This window comes from Botryllus schlosseri, chromosome 2 (assembly GCF_051294905.1).
Source record: "Botryllus schlosseri isolate E-star chromosome 2, Bs_hap1, whole genome shotgun sequence".
Lineage (NCBI taxonomy): Eukaryota > Metazoa > Chordata > Ascidiacea > Stolidobranchia > Styelidae > Botryllus > Botryllus schlosseri.
In genome coordinates, this window is record NC_137237.1 from 21,286,237 (window position 1) to 21,313,366 (window position 27,130).

At 38.6% G+C, this 27,130-nt stretch overlaps 1 protein-coding gene across 2 annotated transcripts in view; it reads left to right on the plus strand.

The window, feature by feature from the left end:
• The window catches only part of LOC145456386 (G protein-coupled receptor kinase 3-like), a 198,121-nt gene that overhangs the window by 157,995 nt on the left and 12,996 nt on the right, over positions 1 to 27,130 (plus strand). For both annotated transcript variants that reach the window (XM_080334484.1, XM_080334495.1), the window contains exons 2-14: positions 4,000 to 4,240; positions 9,364 to 9,440; positions 12,676 to 12,749; positions 15,825 to 15,926; positions 16,002 to 16,076; positions 17,630 to 17,691; positions 17,948 to 17,999; positions 20,853 to 20,944; positions 21,982 to 22,069; positions 22,135 to 22,216; positions 23,839 to 23,969; positions 26,140 to 26,234; positions 26,302 to 26,476. In XM_080334484.1, the coding sequence (XP_080190610.1) occupies positions 4,128 to 4,240; positions 9,364 to 9,440; positions 12,676 to 12,749; positions 15,825 to 15,926; positions 16,002 to 16,076; positions 17,630 to 17,691; positions 17,948 to 17,999; positions 20,853 to 20,944; positions 21,982 to 22,069; positions 22,135 to 22,216; positions 23,839 to 23,969; positions 26,140 to 26,234; positions 26,302 to 26,476 (1,218 nt within the window). In that variant the 5' untranslated portion in view covers positions 4,000 to 4,127. The remainder of the gene's footprint in view (positions 1 to 3,999; positions 4,241 to 9,363; positions 9,441 to 12,675; positions 12,750 to 15,824; positions 15,927 to 16,001; positions 16,077 to 17,629; positions 17,692 to 17,947; positions 18,000 to 20,852; positions 20,945 to 21,981; positions 22,070 to 22,134; positions 22,217 to 23,838; positions 23,970 to 26,139; positions 26,235 to 26,301; positions 26,477 to 27,130) is intronic.

The window sequence follows — 27,130 nt, forward strand, 5'->3', positions numbered from 1 at the left end:
TGTGTTGTTGTTTTTTGCTTGGAGGAATTGTAATGATTTGCTTTGATGCCCACGTCTTGTCTTCATAACATAGCCCTGTGAACCACCGGTGCTGACATAAGTCATGATGACTAAAATCTGTCGATAGAGCTTGAAAGTGAGCTAAGGTACTGACGATGTGCATTATAAATTATGTAAGGTATCCCCATATGTGTCAACACAGTATTGCCCATCTCGCCACTTGAAGTTACAGCAAGATTGCGGCCCACCTGTAATATCAAAGTCGAAATTTATCTTTAATCTGAATATGTTCGTTCTTATGGTTAGTCCCTGCATATTGCATCAACCGCACTAATGTTGTGCGGGATCATGATCAGTGTAGATTCATGAGCGAATTTTCTGTCAGTAAAAGCTTTCGATCATGTTCAATATCAGTGGTGCTTTGTGATGAACAATACTCACAGCATAGGCCCGCAGTGGAAGTAGCATGCTACAGATTGATTTATAGGGCCTAGCCTACATTTCATAGTAGCCTACTGTATCATGACAATACATGTTTAATGATATATATACAAGAACTAAACTACAGCTAGCAACAGCAAAGTTTTAAACCAGGGGTTCTTAACCTGGGGGTAATTACCCCCAAAGGGGTAATTTACCAATTTTTGGGGGGTAATTCAAATTGAGGTTTTTTTATATACTAATAACGCTTCACTGAAGTATTTTTAAACGTAAATATGAATGTAGGCTAACATATATTTTTGTGAGCTTGTAGGCCTATATATTTCGTTTCAGTTAACACACCATGCCTGCTTTGATATCATAGTAAGCATCAGTGATTATGAATTACAGAACCGAATGTAGTTTAGTATAGTGCTAGGTAAGTCTAATTTATTTTGTAGTAGTGCGGATCTTATATTGTTGCACATGCTGACCAATCGAAAGACAACGGGCGTCTAAGTTTAGCATAACACCTATAATGCAGTAACAATATCGTACAAATATAGTGATTAGTATTGAAAGGTGTTTGTGGTGGTCTAGTCTATAGTCAGTAAAATTAAGTCTGAAATCATCAAAATGATTTCGAAGAAACGAGGGAAAGGTTTTGGAACCTTTTTGGGTTCGCCTTCAAAATGAATAACCAATGTTGGTCATAAACTCATAATGGCATTGAACTTTCTGATTGAATTTCGTTCAACTTATTGCTGTGAAGTCAAATTTTCTGCAATGGTATCTATCTAAACCAAATAAGTTTGCGATTGACAATGACATGAGAGATGCCGTCTATTATCCTCCCCATCTTCTAGATTTGATCACTACTGAATAACACGACAACAGCATCAGCTTTTCCATTGACTTGATATTTACCACCGACATTTCTGTGTTCATTATGACGTCATATTTGTGCTTTGTGGAAAAAGGGGTAATTGCATCCCGTCATTTTCTTGTTGGGGGTAACGACATGAAAAAGGTTAAGAACCACTGTTTTAAACTATATCTCAAGCATTTATTACACACTTGTATGGTTGATATTGTAATGTAATTTACACAGTTAAGTTCCAGAGTTCTTCATTGTACTGTTTATGTGGAATCCAGCCTAGCATTTTCGTTTGAGAGCAGTTGGCAGGGTCAAATAGGTTCTGAGATTGAGTCTTGCACTATATAATATTTATGATTTCTGAATCATTTAATACCTTACTGAAATATGGATTTGGTATGCCATTTTGCAGTATTAGTGTCTAGCTCATGTATTTTTCATGAAAGAATGTTCAAAAGATTGTATTCAATGTTATTAAGCTATAGTACGGTATGGTATTTTAGCAGCGCTCAATCAGAAAAATTGAAGTTAACTACATGTATTTTTACCAATGCAGGCATCACACGTTTCTATTCTACACTGCAAATTCATAAAGGATGTGACTAATGTGTGGAAAGGCATTGAATTAGTCAAGCTAGACACGCTTTCCAGAATCAGTAAACTCGCTTTACTATGCTTCACTTCGAAAGCTCGCTTATCTAATTCGTGCGGCACAAAACTCCGAAGGAAAATATTGAACAACTATTTTCGGTTGTCTCACTTTACATAAATAGGGCCCTTAAGTCTTTTAAGTATGGAGGCTAGCCTAGCCTTTCTGAGAACCATATTGCCATATTGCCATATCCATTGGCAAGAATCAAAAACCAGACTTGGACAACTAGAAAATTTTCAGCTTTTCCAAATTTGATTGGAATTAGCTTACTGACACTTCGCTCTAATTTAGTGAAATTAGACAACTAGAATTATCTGGTTGTCCAAGGCTGTCAAGAACTCCCTATCTATGCAGCTTACAGTTCATTTGAATCCAAAGTATTTAATTATGTTTCCTGGCACTATCAAGTCACTTTTATGGGGTGTGTTTTAAAAAGACTATAATTGCACCGATACTTGGCACTCGCATAATGGATAATAATGACTAGTGCAGCCAGCATGGCTTTATGCAGACCTTTCATCGATATGCTGATCCTTGAGATAGCATGGGAAATTAGCTCTTGATTGATTGAAATGATGTATAGCCCGTAGGTCTGATCTAAAATTAGGCACAGCCTAATCATGGCTGAGCGTTGAGGATCCCGCAATAGCAGCGTGTCAATATTTGTAAAGGTTAAGCGAGTTCTCATCAGGACATTCTGTTGAAATTAGTGAATCATGAATTTGTGACGCACTGGATTCCTTGGACGTAAAAGTTACTTTTGGTTACTCAGTTGAACTACTATGGTTTTGTGTAACAGTTTTATTTTGGTGTATTAATGTTTCATCGTTGACTGCATTTCATTCATTTCCTTGTTGGAACCCTGTCATCGGTTTCTGATTGAAGTCTGTCATTGTTTCTGCAGCAGTTGCTTCATTTATTTTTCTACATCGTGATCCACTGCTTGAATTCCAACGCTCTAAATGAATTCCAGTTGTCCTTACTGATGCCAGTTTGCCGTGCCATAATTCCGCTGTAATTTCCTTGTCGACTTTCAGGAAATTGCTTTATTCTCGGAAAATTATCCAAGTTGTGATAATTGTAATCGCATCAATCTCACCATAGCCAACATTTTTTCATTTCAATCACAGTACTTTATTTATGACAACCTAAAGTTGATTGGGCATCGATCTTTGTGTAGCCAACGGTATGTATATATGTTGTTTACCTAATGTCTGTACATCTGTACGCGTGTATGCAATTCATAGACCTGTAGGCTAATTAAAGAATATATTGTAATTCACAACCTATCTGCATGCACAATGATTGAACAATTCAATATTTACATTCAATGATGTCAGTCTTCATGATATCTATTTGCTAACCTGATTGCAGTTTTTAACGATATGTTCTAAAATTCCTTGAATCGGTCCATTGTGTCAGGCATTAATAGTCCATTCATGGTCGTTGGAGTACTTTCGATTTTAAATATGTGATTTTAGGTGTTAGATATCCAGCAATATCACAGTCAACATTGGATATTTACTCAGATAGCGATAGTGGTTTCGGAATATGTTTTGACGTTGTAATGGGATACAGAGACGGACAGATATCAATCAGAATGCAGATTTTCAATGCTGGGACAGCATCTGCAATAATGGTGATCACGTTCTGGAAAAAGAGCCACAGAAACCAATGACTAGGTTTGCCTGAAGAGATGATTAAATATTGCTGTAATACTGACTGAAAATACATCAGAGCCTATTTCAATTTTGGCCATCCGATCTGTAAGTGGCAGTTGCCGCCGGCTCTGATTAAGGGTTATTAGGTACTGTGCAACTGTGGATGCTCACTCCCGTAAAGTAGGGCATACTGTTACCAGTATATAATTGTTTAGTAGATTTAGTATGATACGGATTTATATTATAGGTGTAAGCTTTGGCATTGTTGTGTGTCATTGACACTTTCAAAATTGATTTTCTTTCTCTCACGAATGTCCGTCAAGTTGATAGTATTCGGCACCCGGGCCGAAAGTATGCAGATATTATGACGATTTTGTATCGATTTTCAGAAATGTAGTTGAATTGCAAATAATTTCCGCAGCCTAAGTAGACGTTGTTACGTTGGGTACGTGGAGCTTATAAAGCATCAAGAGCCTCTCAATCCGACCTATCTGGGACACGGGCGCTACAAATTATCATGGCGGATCTTGAAGCAGTGCTGGCTGATGTCAGCTATTTGATGGCTATGGAAAAGAGTAAGAACACCCCCGCGTCTAGGGCGAGCAAACGGATCCAGTTACCTGATCCCAGGTAAAATTGAGTGCCTGTACCTCACTGTAAACTTCTGATTGCAATGTCGCTAGGGTCTGTGTTATCACAGTGATCTTGTGCTGTATCTTGCTAAGATCTTAGGCCTATCTGACTGTGTTGGTATGTGATATTTTGGCTATTCGTTTTGATTTTTCCTTGTTGGTTTTGCAGCTGGAAAAGTGAACTTTAGTTGTTAGATATTCTAACCCAAACACATATTTCTGCAAGACCACCCAGGGCACCCTTTAATATATTGCTATCATAAGATTTAATCCATTGAAGATATCTGCTATCTCCGCATGAAATAATGTCTTTACTTTAGTAATGTAATGTGTCATCTTTTTTGTATATGTCATTATGGAGCAAATATTGAAATTGCACTGATTCTTTAACTGCACCATATGGATCAATTTACGGCTAAATGTAGGCTATATCAATCGTTTGATCTGCATACTAGGACTTATATCATGAGTAGGCAGATCATAAGTTTGCAGTATCCTAACAGATAACCTAGATTGGTCATTTCTGTTAGTCCTTGGAAATGTCAAGTTGTCTCTACCAAGATTAGCGTGATTGTGCCACATGAAATGGGTACCGTATGCTTACCTTCCTCAGAGAAAGATGATTGGTCGCATTGCAAGATCACGAATTTTCCTCTGAGCTGCCAGTAGAAATAGTCACGAAATGAGCCTGAACAGTAAGAATATCTTGAAAAGGCAATTTCTTATTTTCCAAGTGCGCTAAAAATACTTCAACCTACAGACTTTTATCAGCGGACCTACTTTATGTGACTCTTTGGTCGGATGAGACAATGGTTTTAAGTTTATTTATGTCTGGCATGATAGGTGGGAACTTGTGAAAGTAACGCAGCGGTCTATTTGCTGCAATCATGAAAACTTATATTAGCAGTAGCTGGCTATTGTTTCACTTCTGCGGCTGTGCATCCTGATCATGCATATTCATTGGACCAGTAGTTTTCAAACTTTTTTAGACACGCCCCCTTTATGAAAGTGAAAAATTTTGCGCCCTTCCCCGGTTATCGTCATATCACAAAATGCAACCAGAGTGCTAGCAATCCGAACGGATAGTTTGATGACATGAAAGGCTATGACTGTTGATGAGAGAATTCACCACTAATAAATTCACGGTGCAAAAACCGTGAATTGGAGGAGAATCGCATAAAGCGCGAAATTTCTTTTCAGTTAACCTCAGCTTCGCGCCCCCCTTCACATGCTATCACTTCCCCAGTTTAAGAACCACTACATTAGACCCTAGTGACACGGTGATCCTGTGATGTATAAGTTGCATCAGGCCTAGCCTTTCTGCGAGTAAAAATTTCTTTATAAAAGTGTATGGGCTAGGGCATGCATATAAATTTATTTCATTTCTCATGGTAGTGTATTGTCTAAATTTCCACATTTATGCTTCTCAATTGATTCAGTACTAATAGGTTTAACATAGAAACACAATTTTGAAGAGTTTCTTTGAACATGAATTGGAGCGCAGTTGATTTCTGTGTATAGTTATAGCTCCGATAACACTTGGGAACAAGACTTAGAATGTGTCTTGAAGAAACGTGACCTCAAAATCTCATTGTGTTGATTTGCCAATGATTACTGATTGGGTGCTTTCATGTACAGTGCTCCATTGATGAACTGTGACAGCTCATGTCGAGTTTGATAGAAATGTACTCTTTGCGTGGGCGCTGGGTTCATATTATGATTATGCATCTCAAGCGAAACACATCTTTGGATCACGTAAAAGGGACAGTATATGTTAATATTACAGCAGCAACAAAAGCCCAATGACACAAACTACGGTACTATTTTGGTCCGAATAAAATTTTTTTATACCAGTATTTAAATTGATAAATTGATACTGTATAATATATAGTATCAATTTATATCCAATTTCAGTCGAAAACTGGTTTTAAATGGAAAAGTCTTCAGTTCTTGAATACATTATTTGAATAACTACCGATTTCGTGCTACTGCAGGATAAGTTTGCTAAATAAAGTGATTGCTCTGTAATCAAGCATGAATGCACGACCTTACCATGACATCAAAAAGTTTTCATAGAGTTGATGTGTCACAATAGAATTACTGGGTATATCATGTGAACCATAACATGTTCATAAGTTTTGTCTATCAAATGGTACATTTGATTCTGGTTTTACATATATTGATGATGTCATATTCAGTCATCGTTAGCACTTTCTGCCAATATCCATATTTTCTGAAAGCTCTCGAGTGCTCGCAGACTTTGCCGACCAATGCCTTGCATTATTTGCATTTAATTTCATTGCGATAAATATGCATTGTATTTTTATAATGTAAATTACAAGATTTCAAGATTGTAAAGCCTTGTATTAAATTGAAGTCGCAACCATGAAATTTTGTATGTCTTGGTGAAGGGATTGCCTGCTCATCCAGTTGCTCTAAATTCATAATTATTGAGAGTGGAAATATCGGATCTGGTTTGAGATGATTCATATACAAATTTAGAATTGGATAATTGACAAGCTCTTTCATTTTTTATCATGTTAATCCCTCACTTTCGTCTGCAGTTTCACATGGTGTGAGGCAAATCACAATATCTTGGCCTATCCAAGCAGAAGAGCTATGCCTAGGCATTAAAAGTGTTTGTGGTTAAATTACTTTAAAAAGATCCTGCTATGACACATGACAACCCATATAGAATAGTTTTATAGACTTTTGACATAGTGACGTCTATGTTGAAATCATATCCAGCCATAGGCTATGTTAATTATTGAAACCATCTTAACAAAACCGTGCAATGGATTCTGTCGCCGGATGAAATGCTGAATCCATCACTATTTCTGTTTCCATTGTGTTGTGAAGGTCATACCGTTTCTGGGCGGCCCTTGGAGCATTGGAGTTTTTTCAAGCGGTCTCCTCCAGCTTCACTGAAAATGACTTCTGGCATGAATCTTTCATTTGCAACTTTCAGATGGACTGTTTTTCTATTATAACATACATTATAACGCCACATCAGTTCTTGGAATCACATGCTTTTGTAAATAATTTCTTGGGAAAGCTGAATTGACTGTGAGATTTCTTCTGCCCAAGAATGTGTTTAGGGTTTGAAGATGATGAGATTGTCACTCACACACTCCATATATACCTCTGATGATCCTATGGTCCTGGATACCTTTCCACTTCAATAACTTGGCGTCTTAATCTTGAGTCTTATATTCTGATAGTCTACTTGCGTTTATTGGCTTTGTAGGAACACACACCTAAATCTCTTTTATCCCAGTGGAGGTAAATAAATGGTTGCCTAAATCGCTGTTTCTGAACATTCATTCAATCGATCCTATCAAATCCAGCTATATTTGCTGTCAGGTATTGAGCATGGTTGCATGACATCGTATATTGCCATAAGTTTGGTTATTGGTGAATTGGCATTCTCGATTCTTCCATTTTCCTGTAAATACTGCAAGTTTGTTTGATGATGATGTGCTTGCTTACAATGATTTGCAACATATTTCATAAAATGCAATCAATATTTCATACAAGGGCCGTTGAGAACACTAAATTTACTGTTTTGACAAAGCTATCAATGCCGCGAAAGGAAATTGATTAAAGAATTGCAGAATCCCCAATTTATAGGCTGCTCGTGATTGACTCTTGGATTTTCGTCGCCTTGTTTACATTATGTCTGGCCATACTCACTTTCTCAAAACTTTCAGTCGTCCTGATGCATGTTTGAAAACATGATGGAATTCCGGTAGTAATTGGAACGGGGAATGTCATTCAAAACCATGGCGTGTACTGGCAATATAATTACTATCCTTATGAGTTGGTACCTAGTGATTTGGTGAGTCTTTTCACACTATTCTATGTGATTCAAAGAGTTCTTCACTACCGGTATGTCAACTAACCACTCTGCTCTGATGAAGTTTCACAATCCGCGTTCTATAATTCTTTGATCTAATCTTGCTGAGATAGGTTGTAGATTTCTGATATTCGCTGCTAATCGGATGTTTTCATCTCATATTTTGTATTGTAATCCAAAGCAACGTTGCTTTAGGTGGTATTTAATTTTCCCCAGTCCATGAAATCATGTTTAGATGAAGTGCAGTGTAAACAGTGTGTCCCTTGTGATGGCCTTATCTTATTATGCACAATCCAGCTTGCCCTTTTGTACCATTATCAGCCTCCCAATCTATAGATTAAGGGAGCCATGTTTACTGCGCTGTCAGTTCACACACACAGTATGACGTTGCCTGATTATGGTATCCACCATCCATCTACAGACCTACAGTGCATCCAGTCTCTTGTGTCCGTTCGTCCGGCCCTAGCTACCACCACAATATTTTACTTGCATCCATCCATAACCAACAAAATCATAGCCTACAGATTAGTGTTATTACAATTAAAATTTTGTAATACCATAACTATTATTTCTAAGCATCTTATTGATTAGTGTTTTCTGTGCACTAATTCAAATAGTAAGATTGGCCTTTACTATTATTTGATTAATGATTTCATGCCAAGGTGCAGACGATATTACTATTTCGGGACATGCTATTTCAGGACGATGATATGAGATAGCCTTAATCAATTCATTTGACGTCACACTAAGCCTTTTCTGTGTTGTCTTGTTATCAAGGCAATACTTTAAGTGAGGCATGTTCTCAATGCTCAAGCCCTCGGGGTGACAGGTTGCAATCTTTATTATGGAAAACCCCTGCACATATCTGTCGGTTCAAAACAGTGGTGGGGTTTGATATGGTCTGTTATTTGTCTGTATTTATAGCTATATTTTTGCATTGTACAGGCGTTGGGGTATGAGTGGGTGTGTGTGTGTGTGTGTGTGTTGAGTTAACAAACTACAAGGTTGAGTAAGTAGGGCCTAGCTGCAGTCATTGAAGTTGTATTCTGGTCTTGTGGTCATCTCGAACCTGAAAGTGTTATTTTCTAATCCTGTGATGTTATGGTTTTTGATAATTTAGTGACGTACTATATCACATTATCACAACACCTTTTAATTGGCCTCTATCTGATTACAAACTGAATATAATTATGTGGTTAGTTCGGTTCTGTGAACACCTATATGCATGTATTTGCCTGCTAATGGAGTGAATCATTTCTTTACAGCATCCGCACAGTGATGATGAAGTATCTTCAAGAACGCAGCCTGGTTAGTTTCGAAGAAATTTTTGAACAGCATATTGGTGAGAGATTGTTTGACATCATTTATTTTTTCTTTGAATAATGATATGTTAATGCGATGCCGATGAACCTGGATATTTCTAAATGCCATCCATTACCATTTTTCTTCTTAGCCCTTTTATATCATGAAGTTATTTTAAATTGAGCCTAGCTTGCTAAAAGTAGGCTAGTCTAATTCCCTGTCTCAAATTACCCCGACTTCCACGCCTTGACCTTGACGGATCTTGGTCAATCCAGGATGTCAGCATTCATCTTTCAATAATATAATCAGATCAGAGAATTTCCAGAGACATAGCTACATTTTGGCTGAGATCTAATCTAATTGATCCATGTCATATTATTACTTTCATATGACCTATTTTTCTGTGGAGCTTATTGGCCACTGTTTATATTTTGCTGTCGCCCTGCAATGTCATTAGTCAGCTGGAATTGCGATGAATATATCGTAGCAGTGGAATCAAAGTGTCTTATGTCCAGTTTTCCAATTTTGAAGGTCCATTTTTAAAACTTGAAAAAAGTCAAGTTTATGGAAGATTTTCTATGTGTTTCGGCCATATCGTGGCCATGGTTATGTCTGTTTCAATAATTCAAAGTTAATCAGGGCCAATATATGGCTGAAAGATCATGAATACTTCACGTAAAGTCAATTTTCTCAAAATGTGTAAAATGGACATAAGTCACTTTGATTCCACTGCGACAATATATTGAAATTGAAGATATTAGACCGGTTTTTAATATAGGCTAGTTAGCATTGGTGCGTCCCACCTTTGTCAAGGATTTTCAAAAGAAATTTGGGGTAATAAATGCATATTTGAAGAAATCAGCTAATTTGAGTCGTAGATGAGATACATGCCATCTTCGTAATAGAACTGTGAACTATATTCTCTTGATTGATTGTTATGATTGGCTTGTCATAGGAGGTGTTAGTTGCCATTGCCTGCCGGAAGGTTGTCTAAGGTCGCAGGTCATTGACAGTACCAGGAAGCAGGGAAATTGTGTTTGATGCGTTTTGATTGGAAGGTACGTCCTGCCATTCAAGGGAGGCTTAGACGTATTCTTCGCAGTGAGCACTGTGCAGTGTTCCCAGTTGCATTTATGATATCAAACTAGTTCTAGAACTTGTGATCTGCTGAAAATATGTATGTAAAATATAAATAAAGTTTGATTTAGTGGTTTCGGTGCAGTAGTTCATGGCATTTGTCGGAGTTCTCAAAATGCTTACACATCCCTTGATCTGTTGAATAGAATTTTGGCGCCATATGGTGATAACAATGCAAATTCAGGGGTAGAGTTTGCGAAATTCTAACCTTGGCTCCCCTGAGACTCAATATTTTTATGGGCTGAGAATAATTTATTCCTATCCACAGTGCTTCATTCCCATCATAGACCATGGTGATGTTATTGTCAAGCTAATGGAAAAATGACTGTGGAAGATTTTGTAAGCCTCCCATGGGGCTGGATTGAATGCAATATTGCCTTGAAAAATCTGTAAATTTCTTTGAGTGTGTTAACTGGAGTATGGAGTGTGTTAACTGGAGTGTGTTGCATTGTAGTGCCATCTTCATTTTTGGTAGATCTTATCAGTAAAACTAATAAAAGCAGCTGCCGAATCTTGTCACAGAGTGGCAAGTATCCCGAACAGCATTTGTTGGTTGGCTGTGACCTAAATTTATAAAAAATTTGAAGAGCTTCTTGGAGGTACAGAACTTCAATATACAATTGTTGATTTACGATGCTCTTTTCCATTCTCTAGTAGTTGCAGACAATTGCCCCTGTCTAGTGTCAGCCAGAAATATTTAACTTCATTTCTAAATGAATATACTATCCAACTGAAAAAAAAATGAATTATCATGTGAAGTTACAGCCTGAAGGAAACCTCAATCTTTCACAGCTTACAGAAAATAATAGTGGGTTGTCTAATTCGCTGGCAAGTCCAACGGATCTCTTTCATCTATTTATGATTAGCTGCGCCACCGAATGACTTCACTTCACACCTATGCTTAGATCAGCGATTCAATGTCATATACTTACACAATTAATGGTAGGCCTGCTCGTCAAAATAATATCTTATTTGATAAGAGAATGCTTTCGTCAATTTTTCATGCTAAGTTTGGAAAGATCTTCATGTGCTACAAACCATACCCAAACTTCCGTTATTATGACTTATGCAACAGATCTAATAATATTTTGCTGCCCCAATGTGTAATCAGTATCCACACTGTCACTTTCAAACAAAGCACAAAGGCTATCAGTTTCATCCTCCATTGGAACAACAACAGACTTGAGATATCTCCATCACTACTTTTGTGTGATTGACAGCTTACTTGTCGTTGGCGTTAAAACAGTTTGTGGTTGCTGTTTTCCCAATTGGGAAGTCGGCTGTGATATGACACGCTGTTGCACTGTTCCGTCATTCATGTTATATCATGTGTCTGCAATCTTATTCCTTACTATGGTCTCTTGAGATAGTAACTTATACAGACCAAGGAATTTTGGGTGGTTCATGACTGTGTGAGATTCTCTGACCTGACTTGACTAGTAATATGCACCCAAATACTGCTGATCATTCCCTCTGATGATGTTCTGTTCATTAGACGGATGAGATTTCATGGATATCAATTTTAAAGGATGTCTATTCATAGGCCTAGCGTCTGTTATTTTCACCAAAAAAGCTATGTTATTTTCACCGAGAAAGCATACTGCACATTAACAAAACGAGATGCCAACAGGTTTTCAAGCGAAACTTGCAACTGCTGTTCGAATATGAAATGCTGACACCTGACAGTATAGCGATAGGTAGCTTCTCTAGCTGCAACTTTGCAAGACTTATATTCAAATATTGTATAGTTGTTGTAAACTAAACCAAAAATGATGAGTTGACATGATATGAAGTTGTGTTGTATTAGATTTCCATGTTTCATAGACGGCTGTATAGGACTATAGGTCACCTGGTTACTGCTCCTTATTTTGATTCACTCTTGAATGGTACTTACGGAATATATTATGATAATCCTGACCCACTGGATTCATGGCCGTTGCTGCTTTTTAGAGCAAGAAATCAAATCTAGATGTTCATCTATCCAATGCATTCTTTAGTAATTCTTCCATTTGACTTAATCCAAATATGTGCAACTGAATTTTGCCGCATTCTAGAATTACAACATTTACTGGTCTTACAATACCAATACTCTTAGTACCTATACACTGGCATTGTTAATGAGTTCTTTTTTCAACCAGGTTTTGCACTCTTCAAAGAATATTGTCAAAACTTGAAGAAAGGCAGTTCTCCCCACATGAAGTTTTATGAAGAGGTAACAACTTAAGTATTTGATACACTTGATTTGCCATAGAGGTCATTCTGTCAGTGTAATTTCATTTTTACTGGGTATATGATTTGCTCGTGACGTACACTGGTAAATTCTTTCCAAGATACTTTACTATGCAATGATGCGCATAATCTGATATGATGGTCTATATATAATGCAAATGTTTTTTTTACTGTACCCATGCTAATTCCATTTTTGTGATATGGCAAAGCAGACGAAACACTGCAGCCAAAACTCTTGACAAGTTGTGGCTTCACTAGTGGCGTGTGTTTTTCCCTAATTGATATCCGCAATAGCGAGTAGATTAGAATGTTCTTGGTGCAATGCTCTGTTGCCACTGTTAAGTTTGGATGATCATTAAAGATATTTCCAAATGCAAATTGAGCTAATATTTTCACAATTTCATCTAGTCAAAGTTAAATCCCTAACCATATAATCCTAAGTTCTTGAAATTGGTTTCATACCGTTGCTAACTTTAGTGCCCCTTCATGAAAATCAGTCGAATGTTCAGTTCCAAATGAGTTGGAGTTGGATTGATGATAAGTAGTGGGATTGGTCTCGAAACGAAACTGTTATTTGAAATATTTTCTGTAAAGTCGTCATGCTTCACGTGTACCAACTTGATTTTAATTTGTAGCCTATTCAACCCAATAAAGGCATTGTCACATATTATAAGTATTTTAATCGAAAAATTAGAGAGTTATGTAGGTGGTCACACAGCTGGTCGAAAAAAGTTGGCTTGGCTCATGAATTGCCTTGAACAGTCACCTGACGACAGTAGACGATATGTGGCATCGTTGCTGCAATCAAATTCCGCAATTCATGAGTTTTACTAAATCCACAATTGCAACTTTTTACTTCGCACTGTAACCTCACCATATTTCAGGCTGCCTATTAAAGCCATGTCACTTTTCTGCCAAACTATAAGATCTTACTATAAAAAGAAGAACAGCATCGAATCCCAAGGGAATAAAATATCGATCCCTGAAACGTTTCCAGAGTCCCTGCATATCATTCATCTTAAAGCCACCTGTATATTTCGTCTTACACTTTTAATCCCATGCAAAGGAAATGATTCTTGGAAATAAAACCGGACTGCGTTAAGCTAAAGCCGTGGCAATTACGTAGCTACAAACCAAAGTTATTTCATTCAAGTTGAAGCGGTAAAGCAGCAGGATTTTGTGAAGTAGAAAGTAGTTTTGGGATATGTTTGCATTGCTTTTATGAGTGATATTGTCAAAACTATGAGTAAATTCCCTGTGTCGCAGTAACTGACTATATTTATGAAAATTGCAATGCAATTACAAAAAAATGGCTAGCTCTCATTAATTTCTGAAAGTAGGTATGTGAAGAAGCCGCAACTAAGTCTACTTTTTGAACAACTTATCCGAGTACTTTTCAAAATCTTCATTTCTGCCTCCTGTATACCTATATTTGGCATGTTTTGGAAATCGCTCTGCTACTTTTGCTTTTACTTGAATAAAAAACTATGGTGTTACTTTTACTTGAATGCTTCTACGCTACGTTGGCCGCCCCTGCTTCCGACACACGGAAGCGTGCAAGGGCGGGGACTCGAAACGTGAGCATTCGTGTTGCGGTGGTGGTATTCACCAACCGCACCATGTCAGTCATGGTTCTATGCCAATACCGAGAATGGACATTACCGGGAATGGCCAATGCCGAGAATCTAACATACTGAAACAGACATTGTCAAGAAATTTATACCTGAGAATGTACACCAAATTTGGCAACGCCGCGATGCACATACACACGATCAGTACATATGCATAACATCCCTGCATTGCATGCATACGCTACATGCGAACAACGATTAACTCATTTCCGTGCGTGGAAGGAGTGCAGGCCTATTTTGCTAATAAATTAAGACTTGATTGCTCTGCCATTTGGCACCTCTCTTAGCTGACCAACACGTGTTGTGACTTTCAGTCCTGATGCATGTGATCGATCAGTAGAGTTGGTTTTAAAAGCAGTTTTACAATATCAGCTGATTGTGACGGTGGTGTCCATTCTCGGTAATGTCCATTTTCTGTGGTGTCCATATTTCTCGGTAGTGGTTTTCTCGGTATTGACCAGACGCCGTAAGTTATAGAGAAGCCTGTTATGTCCTTGGACGTTCTTCGATTGTGCCGAATGAACCAGTCAAACAATTAGACAGTAGACTGCCAGTTTCTCGCAGTCTCTTCCCGCATTAGCATGTCAGGATTTGTCAATTCTTCTATTTTGACTGCCAATCCAGTTATGAGAAGCCACACAAATTTGTGAGTGATGATGCGCACGACCAACAATTCCCGAGAGATTTTTGATTGTCATATTGGGTAGGCTAATTATAGCATGTCTCCCTTCTAATTCTTCTTTGCAATATGTTGTTGCCGCAACAAAGAGACAAGAAGGAGAGAGGGTGGATGGAAGTAAAAATAGGTTCTGGAAATGGGTCTGCAACGTTATTGCCGATTGGTGCTTACTAGAAACAATTTTTCAGATTTTTTCATGCATGATACTTGCGCATGCGCAATGGTATTCAATGGAGTTAGATATTAGTTAAGTAGGCTATGAGTTAGAAGTAAAGATAACAATTGCTACTTTTCTAACTGATAGTACGGTAGCAAGAAATTGTCAAGACATCTCAAAACTACTTGAACTGTAACTTCGAGATGTGAGATTATATAATTGCCCCAGTAAGTAGTTGGAGTGGGTAAATTACATACTTTTGATTCTCAATCGCTGACAGCTTTCAAAATTGCAAGATACAACCGAGGCCTTCGATACAACTTTGTGATTATCTGGTGAGAATGACTACTATTGCATACCGTATTCACAACAAATAAGTGATGTGCTACATGCCGAGTTGCTATGCCAATTTCCCTCTTGAAAGTGATTAAAATAACACATGAAACAATCTTTCCTTCTGGACAAGATCTAAAATTGGCAGGGATATATAGATTGCATTCCTTGCAAAGAGTATTTCGTTTAAATTAATTCAAAACACAATGTGACAGGGTGAAACGCCTTTGCATGTTTCTGTTATTTCTCAATTTGCAGATTCAGAATTATAAGGAAACCGACGATATCCAGGATCGTAAAGATTTAGCGAAGAACATTTTCGACGAGTATATCATGAAAGGCCTGCTCTCGTGCTCACACGTAAGCGGACCGCCGTTTGGCGGCTTTCGTTCGCACTTTTGCAATTTGTGTCATGCGCGCCTCTGACCTTTGCAGGAATTCAGTCAGCAAGCCATGGCTTGCGTTCGGACGAAGTTGTCGGAGCACGAATATCCTTTAGATCTTTTTGATGTGAGTGTCTTGAAACAGATGGCATTGTGGCTGCATTTCTTTATTTCGTTATCAGCAGATTCTGTACTGTGGCTGTTGTTGTAGGTGTTCCAGTAAGTGAATTCGGCGTGTTGAATTAGGTCAGTTTGGCATAAGAATTTTAATAGCTGTCAGCATTATGAAAGCGAGGCATCAATGTTTCACCAAATGTGATCGTAAATTGTGATGTATGTGATAACTCGGCACTAGACACTTGGTAAGTATGTGTTAGTGTATCCGGGCTAGGGGTTATATGTGGGTTGGGTTGGGGTTAGGATAGGGGGCAGGTTAGGATTATGCTGGATTAATCTGGAGCCTCTAATTTGTGAATTCACCAAGTGCCGAATCCGCTGGTAACCCATTATCAAGCGTTTTTGTCATGGCATGTGATACATTTTGAGTAGCCTATATTCTGTCACACATTTGTAAATTTTGGATTTACTTTGTCACACATGTCAAATCTGAGACCTGGTTCATGCTTTATGCGATGCAGGAAGCATTTTTTTTTACCGATGGACGCCGGATACGTCTTCAATAACGTATTCATCTTGTCAACAATGTGTCATTGGTATGCGGTCTCATCAATTTTTGATGACTCTTTACGGTTGATTATTGCTATTTTGGTAAATCTTTATATCTTTGCATGCCTGACGCAGATTTGGCCATTGAGCACGTGCTGTATTGTGCTCTGGTGTAAGGAGTGACCATCTCTTTTTTCTTATAATTAGGCCAGGCTGGTGGCCGTTTAATATTGTTGGCATATTCAGTAGGGTTTGCCTGTTTAAATTAGTGAGGCATTCAATTAGTGATTGTTTTGTCAAATTTCAATGGCTCACTATTATGACTCTCGCTGTTTTGACACTCATCATTTCGAAGTCCACACTAGTTTGAGTGCCTCGTACATTTAAATGCTTCAACATTTGGTACATATTCAGGGATAACGCACAGTTATCTATCTAAAATTCAGCTACTTATAATGAAAACTTAGTAGCTGTTGCTTATTTATATCAAGTTGTTTGATAGGATTATTTTCCTTTTATAGGATTGTTGTTATTCACCATCCATTATCACAATAATGTGTCTTGGATATTATTTAATGCTGATTAGTTATCTAGCATAAGGGAGTATCGTACACTACTGCAGTGGAAATATATCCACACTCAAATCAAAGTTGAGATAAGCTCGAATCTCTAGGCTACCCTACTTTAATAGAATTAATAACAACCGGGTAACATTGCTAAATGTTGGCAATAAATTCAAGCCATTTTATAATTCATTACTAACCCAAAGACATCAACTCCCGCAGTCAATGTAATATTTCAAATTAGCCCCGATTGTCTCAGAGTTGAACCTCGCGATTTAACACCTATTTTGTTCCGCTTTTTACTGTCATTATATCTAGAGTCGTCTGATTTAATTTTTTCAATTAATTCATGTGCTGCTGCTGGCAATTTTTTCCCTGGCATTGGGAAAAACACCTCACGTTTACTGCCTACTTGCAATAATTTTCATCACTGAACACCCATTCCTTTCAGATTTACATTCCCGAGATTAAGAGCAGCCTTGACAAGTTTAATTTTAACGGATTTGTATCAAGGTGAGATAGAATGCCTTGTCTTATGTCAAATTATTCTGGGTTGTCATGAGTCATGACGCCAGCTTTGCCCTGTCAGGAATGTGTGAATTTAGGAATATACTCAATTCCAAATTTGCTATAATGGGATGGCTTCTGCTATTTTTTGTAATCTTCACGCTTCATGCCCATAGGCTAGAACTAGCACTGACTTTTCAAAATTATTGCTTAAATTTATTGATAAACCTGACTTGTTGGTAACATTCGTTCTGCTTTTCAGCGAATATTTTACACGGTATTGCCAGTGGAAGAATCTTGAATTGAGTCTACATGTAAGTTGCGTGAAACGTTTATTTTGCTATCTAATGAGGAGACGTGATGACAGCCGCGGGCTGTGTGGTCTTGCCCTACCGATTGATCTGTGTCAGGCTTGTAGTCCTGAAGTTCCACACTGTAATACAGTAGAATGAAATACCAAGAAATTTTCTCTGGTAATGTACAGCTAAATGTTTTTTTGTATGTTTCCTGGTGAATAGATTGTTTTCTGATTGAAACTTTGGATTCTGAGTCCCAATTTCCACCACACGATTACTCCACATATTAATTAACACTGTCACGAACCTGGCTTTCAATTGGACTGGGCTGTCCATCTGATCTGGCACTGGCAATCTGGCATGTATGGCTATTGGAATCAGATCTACTGGAAATAAAGCAAATGCTTGTGGCAATGTTATTCCAGTGTTGCTCAGTTGATGGAAAATTTTGAAGTCAATGAGCAACATAGATCAAATTGATATGTCGCTATCAAGGTCGTGGCAACCACTAGGGACTAGATTGAGACTTGAGGGATTCCTCATCAAATCTATGTCCATATTATAGTGTAGCGACAATGATTGATGGTGAATTTCGTGAGTTTCGATCTATCCCAGTTTTCAAAACGCTTATCTATATTATACAATGGCGGAATCGGCTCTTCAATCTTCAATCATGTAGCTTACCATGCCATTATGAAACTTGTATTGCTGGTCAGGCTGGGGGAGGTTATAGCTCACTAAAACTTAGTTCCGGTGATGATTTCTATTTTATATTCTTGGGTTATCTATGATCATAGTTGTAGAAATTATCTAGCTGGTTATGTTGAAGCAGAATCCATACATCACCTCGTACTTGTTAGAATGGAAACCACCATCTCACATTTATTTCTTGTAAAAACTTATGGATCTGATATATTTCGGTCTGATCTGATGGCCGTTTACAGTGGCTACACATTCTGTGATCAAACCGTATTGAGTGCTAACTTTTGAAACTATCCATTTTCACATTGAGATATCGTAATGGATTTGTCACTTTGTAGCTCGTATTATAATGTAGTAGCTTTAGAGCTCTTTTTAATTTTATTTCGGTACAGCCACCAAGTCAAGCATATTGCACATTTACAACCAGCCATATGCACAGCTTACTGACTTTTACTTCACAATCTCTTCTGCGGCTGAGGCAAGAAGACACAATTGCACATCTCGATCAGTCCTTTTGTGATCTATACCAAATGCTTTGAGATCTTGATCAATGGAAATGCTGTATGTTTTTGTTGCATTTATGATGACGTACAAATCATGGGGAACTTATAAATTTACAGTATAGTAGCTATTGTCCCGTTAAGCCAGTAAATTTTTTTGAATATTTGCCACACACTTATATTTTAGATGAGAATTGTGTATGTGTACACATAAAACCATTAGTACCGCATCACATATCTGTGTTGTTTTACAATTATCATATTGTAGTTATCTCCATCCACATCTGTTCAAGATTACGGATTCAGTGAATGGATACAGATATTAATTAGCAGTTTTCGGGCTGTTACTTAGTATTTGTGAAATAATCGTGTTTTTAATCAATTATTGAGCATACTTCTGAACTTGTCAATTACCGGCCACGTTAAAGAACGCCTGTCTGTGATTCATATAAGGTATCTTGATAATGCCTCCAATTTTTGGATTGGTATAGAAATGGCCAATGAAAGAAAGATCTTTGCTCCAAATCTAAAGCTAATGCCTGCATTCCCCTGCATGGTCTTTCCAGAATATTCGTTCTCTAGGGATTGCAATGGATTTAATCTCATCTCCAGGTTAGCCTGAGCCTGATTTGATGTCTCTCAACAGAATACATTGCTCAATACAATTACTCTGATCAAGTGGCAGCTTGCGAAATTTTATTATTTATTTGATTTTATGGTCTGACCTAATCTGTCCCCGAAACTAATTCCATGTAATGAATGGCAACCACGAAATTATGCCATGGCATTAAGAAAACCCGCGAGGTACTTTCTAGACAAATTTAGGGGCTGAGACTGATCTGAAATCGTCTATCATAATGGTTAAACTGACCAACTTGCCGAGGCTATGTATGTAGGCCTAGATGTCAATTTTGCAAAAGTTCTCTGGGAGTCTGCGTTGCTGCCAGTAGAAATAGCTCTTGCAGACTACAGATAATTTGATTAGGAATGGAAAATGGTTGATGAAATGGGAGGCATACCTACTGATGTTACCGTATCAATTTATCTTTTGTTAATAGCCTACCGCCAAATCTCAAATGCGGTACATAACCCAGAAAGGTTAACAGTGTAGTAAGTATCCGCAAATTACAAGCCGTCGTCTGCGGCTGTGATAGTGATGTATGAGTTGCCTGTGGTTTTGAATATTTCACTTATCAAAAACAATGTCTATCTATCCTAGCACCGAGTACTTGATACCTGATAAGGTGTGACGCATAAGAAGTATCTACTTCAACTTCCAATGCTAATCATGTAGAAGTTGTTTAATTCGAAGAAAAGCACTTCAAGCAATCAGCTCAAGTGGAACTACTTTGTTATCAGCCACCTTCTTCATACCAACAGAATTATAGTATTAAATTTGCGGTATCCTACTCTTTAAACAGAGATATGACTGCGAGCCCACCAATGCAATATTGATGTCTGTTTTATTCGGCCTTACGTAGTGATTCTTACGATACGGCGAACTTGATCTATGCGCCTATTCGCTGATATATCATACTTCAACCCGGCGATTCAAAGCCGCGCATAGTTTATTTCTGTCGAGGAGATGACCTATGGTATAATTTGTGTGAGATTTTGATTGATCTTATGCCTGGGTGGGGATACGCTTCAACGAGACTTGTTTTTGCAGTTATCAATGAACGATTTCAGTGTGCATCGAATTATTGGGCGAGGTGGGTTCGGTGAAGTATACGGGTGCAGGAAAGCAGACACTGGCACAATGTGAGTATCCTAATGGTGAGAAATAGTATATTCTCCGAAATATCAGCAACTGGTCTTACATCGCTGCTGAAACCTGTAGGCCCTCATGGTTTGTGGAGTCGAACGTCCTTCAGCATTAATCTAATGCAAAGCTCACGACAAAACCAACTTCACAAAATTTGCAATTCACAAGTGAAGTTAACTCCTGCCAAAATCTATGAAAGCGTTTTTTGCTATTCTGAATCCATGCCGCGATTCCGATGGTGTACTAGAGAAATTGATTAAGGTGATGAAATTTAGCTGAAATGGAGTCTACAAATAATAATATGATTAATGGTAACTGCCGTGTCGAAAGACAAATGATTCACTTTTGCAAGCCAGCTATGTGGACACTTGACTTCTGTTCCATCCATGGTCAAAAGAGTCTCGTCGAATGTTTCCTTTCTGAAATATATTGGCGTTAGTACATTTGCACATGTCACTCAATTTGTACTAATATCAATACGTACCAGAGCATTGATATCATCATGCAACTCTGTAACCACCAATTATGTTTTTTGATCAAGCAAACCTACTTAACCTTGCATGGCTATCATTATAAGTACTACTTGGATTAATACGCTGTCATTAACTACGTCCAACGGCCTTGTTTACACACAACGTTACAATATTGTGGTTATAAGATCGCGTGGAGCGTGCTAACTATGAGAAAACACCGGCAACACCTTGAATCACACTCCCGCTGTTTCCAGGACTATCGCTTTTAATAACCTACATCATCCAGGAAAGGTCAATATTGGCCTATGCCCACAATGTGTGTTGTGTTTAATTAAATTCCTATTCAATTTCTTATGGATTATTTGTACAGTTAATGCCGAAGTGTCAGTAAGAATGATACGTTTTGACAATACATCCTTTTTGTCTACGAATCCGGCTTATTTGAATTTGAAAACACAGACTGCTTTGTCTATTTCTTGGTTTTATGCTGTAATTGAAGTGTGTTACCCGACGTATTCTGTTTGTAATGTCGTTTCGTGTGAAACCCTTTACTTTTGAAGGTACGCGATGAAGTGTCTTGATAAGAAACGAATCAAGATGAAGCACGGCGAATCGCTGGCGCTCAACGAAAGACTGGTACTACAAATGGTCGGTGCAAGGAAGTCGTTGTTGTTAAACATTTTGTGTTAACACGCTCGCATTGTGCATTTCAGCTGGACTCGCCATTTATTGTGTGCATGACATACGCATTTCAGACTCCGGATAAATTGTGCTTTGTTTTAGACTTGATGAACGGTAAGCATTGTAGTTTTGTGGAACCGCGAGTCTGTTTGTGTTTCACCTTATAAATACTGAATAGCTCGCACACACCATTATGTACCATAATTTTTACTGTTTCGAGTTGGTCAGCGGTTATTTAAACCGGTCATTTTGATTTGAAGTCTAAATGGAATTAGGTCAATGTAATGAAATTACGTTGAAAGTCGCGATCCAATTTGAATGCTCGTGTGACGTACCGTAACGGAAGGTCCAAAGAATTGAATTTATTCGACTTTCCGACAAAGATACGGAAGCTGGTTGACTAAGCCGTTTTACTGATAGCTTTCAAAACGTTTCCATTCCTGCAAACCCACGGCCAGGCCGCAGTGTCACAGAGCCACATTTTGTTTCAAGGTTTTATTTTTGTCGCTACTGTCACATAAATATGTTCTGGAGCGGTAAATTGATTTATGTTATTGATTTAATTAGTGCACATGTGCAGAGGGCATACCCGGCTCTTAGTTTGAAAGGTTCTTTAATAATCATGCCGAAGACAATTTCCAAATGAAATTAGCACTCTCATGTTATGCATACTTCCCGAAATAGCCCACTTGAACAAATACTTATCCAATATCCTTCTTTCTTATCAGTAAAACACACATTTTATCACCTGAGATGATTCGTAACTGATACTCCTGAGAAGGCGTCCTTAGTCAGACAGGTGGCGGATCGATGTGTTTTTAAGTTGATGACGTTGAGTAAGTGACGAATTACTCGTCGCGACTAGATAGCTAATCAAGACAGTCTGCTTCCCATTAAAAGATGTTGAGGAAGTGGTTCATAATAGACCTTAGTCGTAATACGCTTCCCCATGTGTCGAGGGTGTTAAGGTAATTATCCCTACTATAATAAGTCATTTCAAAAAGCAAATATTTTCGAGGGGTCGTATAATTTAGTTGCTAATCGAAGGTGGCTACTTTAAAACAGCCAGATACATGCTTGTTAGTCGCAACTAACACAAAATGACTACAAACAAGGCAAATAGGTGTAGTTCTCGACAATATATTTAGTTACTGTAATCCAGGGGCTATTTCGTACTCTGTTATGACAATTTTGCTCATAGCAGTGCCACAACTATATCCTAAAACTACTTTTTACTAAGTATATAAGTAAGTATTTTGCCTAAATAGCTGTTGCGTAGAAGGGGAAGTAGTAGAGAAGTAAAGTAAGTAATACAAGTAGGCAAATCCTATTCGAGTGTTCCAAACGAGTAGTAGTAGGCCTATTATGTTACAGACGGCGTTTAGCGTCAATCTCTTTTATATTTTGTACGGAGCGATTGATTGTCTGACCGCCTTGTGGACCCCGTCACGTTATCAAAATACTTGTTTGTCACGAGTAGCTGTAGCCAAGCACCGCCATTTGAGCATGCGACATGATGAAGAACGACAGTTAAGCATGCAACGCTTGACATGCGACCATGTAGCAGTTGACTTCATAACTTCAAACTCCAACCCTAACCCTAAATAAACCTCAACCAACATGCTCAAGTGTCGCTTGCTACGTCTCCCATGCTCATATGTCCATATACCCTTTTTGCGATCCGGTATCAGGTCGAGAGAAAAACTTCAATAAATTTATGTATATATCCAATGCAGGCGGCGACATGCATTATCATCTCACCACGCGAGGAATGTTCACGGAGGAGGAGGTACGATTCTACGCCGCCGAAATCGCACTCGGACTGGTGCACATGCACTCGAAAAAAGTCGTTTACAGGGATCTCAAGGTAGGGTTTCTCGAGGTTTAGTGACGATTTTTCGATTGAGTTTTGAGCATCGTCTTCTTAAAAGTTGTCCGGACGGCCAAAGTGGAATGACTTATTTGAGTGGCATAGTTCACGGCCTAGAGCAGGGATCGGGTCACCAATGCGGTGCCCGCGGGTTCCAGGTAGCCCGCGAGCCTCTTCTAAAAATAGATTGAATAGCAGCATTTACCAATATACGTAAGATTATTACGAGTGAGCTTTTAAACATACATATCGATTTATTGATTTAGCTATTCTTGTTTAAATCACATATAACTTACAAATGACACTTCATATATATAAACACTTGAAATGATGATACCAAATATGCTCAATTACAATTAGTAATATACCAACATGTAGCAGAATCACAAGATATCAAAGACGTTGGCTACGGCGCACTGCCTATACAGGCGACATGACGAAATGCCATCCACGGTCTTCTTGAAATGGCGGGGGGTTCCGTTATGGTAGCTCGACGTCCAGGACAATGCCGAAGTAGTAAACAACATTACTATTCGGTAACATATAGCCGTGAAGTACCAGCAGATTTTCAATATCTGAATGCCCATTACGTATTGCATCTTTTGACACAGCTTATTTCTCTTACACTCAACACAGTTTAGTACCATGTTTCTAACTTTCCGTAATCGTTGCTGATGGTATAGTGTAGTTCAGTGGACGCTGAACAGTTGGCGATTGAAATTGTAACTAAAAATGACCTCCACCTTGAAGCCCACCAGGCTGTAGCAAACTTGGTGCCTCGTTGACACGGAGGAAAAGTTAAGTGGTGTATGCGTAGCAGCTATGAAGGTTACAAGCGTGTTTGGTTATACTTATCGTTGTGAATCAGCCTTTTTGGACATGAACTTCATCAAGAACAAAACACTGAACACGCCTCACTAATACCCATCTAGTGCTAAGTAATTTCTTAAAAAAATCTTTCGTGGGTAGCTACTAGAAGTGAGATGTTTCGATTTAAAAGACTCGCTTAAAAGTCTTACCACAATGCGATTTCTGCCCAGTGCTATGAATTTCAAAGCGGAAATACAGTATAGTACGGGTAAACGACGGGAGTAAATGGTAGCCCGTCGCTTCAATCAATACCCAAGAAGTAGCTCTTGTTTGCAAAAAGATTGGTGACCCCTGGCCTAGAGCCACCGATGGCGGTCGCAGTCCACGAAGGTTGCTGGAGACGGAAATGTTCAAAGTAATTATTTTTGGTACTCATGTACAAGTGAAAGCTAGAGATCTTGGAATAAGTAAGAAAGTGAATAGGTATGCTAGGTCTAGTTTTGCTTGAAAATTGAAAACTATCGAGTAGAAGTAAAGTAGTCGTAAATCATAAACACTTGAGTGAGAAATGCTAGCAGGCTAACGCTACCTGAGTACGCTGAAAAAGTAGGAACAGCCTTCTTTGTTACTGACCACCTCTGGCAGGGTGAAAGAATCTAAGACCCCGATTCCCATCTTTGACAAGTTTTATGATTAGTTCCGAGTGCTGATATTATCCGTCCTTTGTTATTTATTGATCGGTATTTGTCATTGCGGGTGCGATACTTTTTCGCGGGAACCTCGATACAAGGCGACATGTAGCGCACGGCTATCTGGCACAGTATTGTCTCAGATTACAATCGCAGATTACTGTCCGCGAATTGTAATTTTGAAATAATTTTAGATTTAAGTATCAGTAGCATTGTTTTCTTCAGTGTCTCAGGTCAGTCCGGGGTGTATGATATGTCTTATGATTATGATATAACATGCTGTATTCGAGCACTCGATTTTTGCTGACCCCAGATATGCGGCATCTCTGTATTGTTCAATGCGATATTCCATCTGCAGAATTTGACATTGCTGTCGTCGATACTGATCAGTTTAGAACGCAAGTAATTGTAATGTACAATGTGATTTAATTAACAGACTGGCGGATGACCAGTGACGGTCTCTTAATGTGGCATCCACTTCCGTCTAGTACCCGATCTTGATCTTTATTCCGCTGTCATTTATCTTTAGACGTTTTTTCCTCACTCTTTTCATTTGTTCTTTGTGTACGTCCTTCATCGCCGATAAATTTTTTTCTGGTAATAAAATTTCTGACTTGCAAGTTCCGCTGCGTACTGCTTTCCTAAATCACGTCAATATTCCTTTACAGCCCGCGAATCTCTTATTGGACGAGAAGGGCCACCTCAAGATTTCCGATCTCGGACTGGCAGTGGACATCACCAAGAAGAGGCCGTTTGCGAGCGTGTAGCCTCTCCTATGCCCAGCCCGGGTCTTGTGTGCCTCGACAACCCTTTCTTTTCTCTCGTTGCAGGGGCACTCACGGGTATATGGCGCCGGAAGTGATCAAGAGAAATGTCTCTTACGGCTGCGAGGCGGATTGGTTTTCGTACGGGTGCACTTTGTACAAACTGTTGCGCGGTCACTCGCCTTTCCGCACCCATAAAAGCAAGGACAAAGCAGAAATCGACAGACAGACTTTGTGCACCGTAAGTCGATTTTTCGGTTAGAGCAAAGCATCAGGACAGGCGGTAGTGAAGGACTTTTACCTAAAGGACTGTAGTAAGTTATATCCAGATACGCTATCTACTCAGAGCATTGAAGGGATGTTATGAAGTACTCTGACTTGAAGTACTTTAGTAGGTTATGTCGGCATGCGCTACTTACCCGGAGCGTTGAGGGGGCTGTATTGAAATACCGGTACTTCTACTTGGAGTATTTACTAGGGTAGGTCCCCTCTGTTCTACTTCTATTTGAACACTTTACAGGGGTTCTTATTCTCTATATTTTTGACTTGGTGACTGAAACGCTGAGCGAATTTTATTTAAACGTTATTGTTGTGCAATCTGACTCCAGAAGGTTGCTTCGTATTCGCTGCATATAATTTCTTCTTCCGGCGGACCTGACTCAATCGCGTGTATTACTATGATGTGATACGCGGCAGCCTGTCTTAGAGACAGACGCACAAAGACACGACACAACGACGTTTGTTCTAACTGCTCCAACTGTATCGTCTTGATTGAAACGGATAGATTTTCGGATTTAATTAGAATTTCATGACACATATAAATATATTCATATCAATTCGACAGTGTCATAGCGAGGCATTTCTTATCGGGTGTTTCTTGGGAATGTTAATGTCT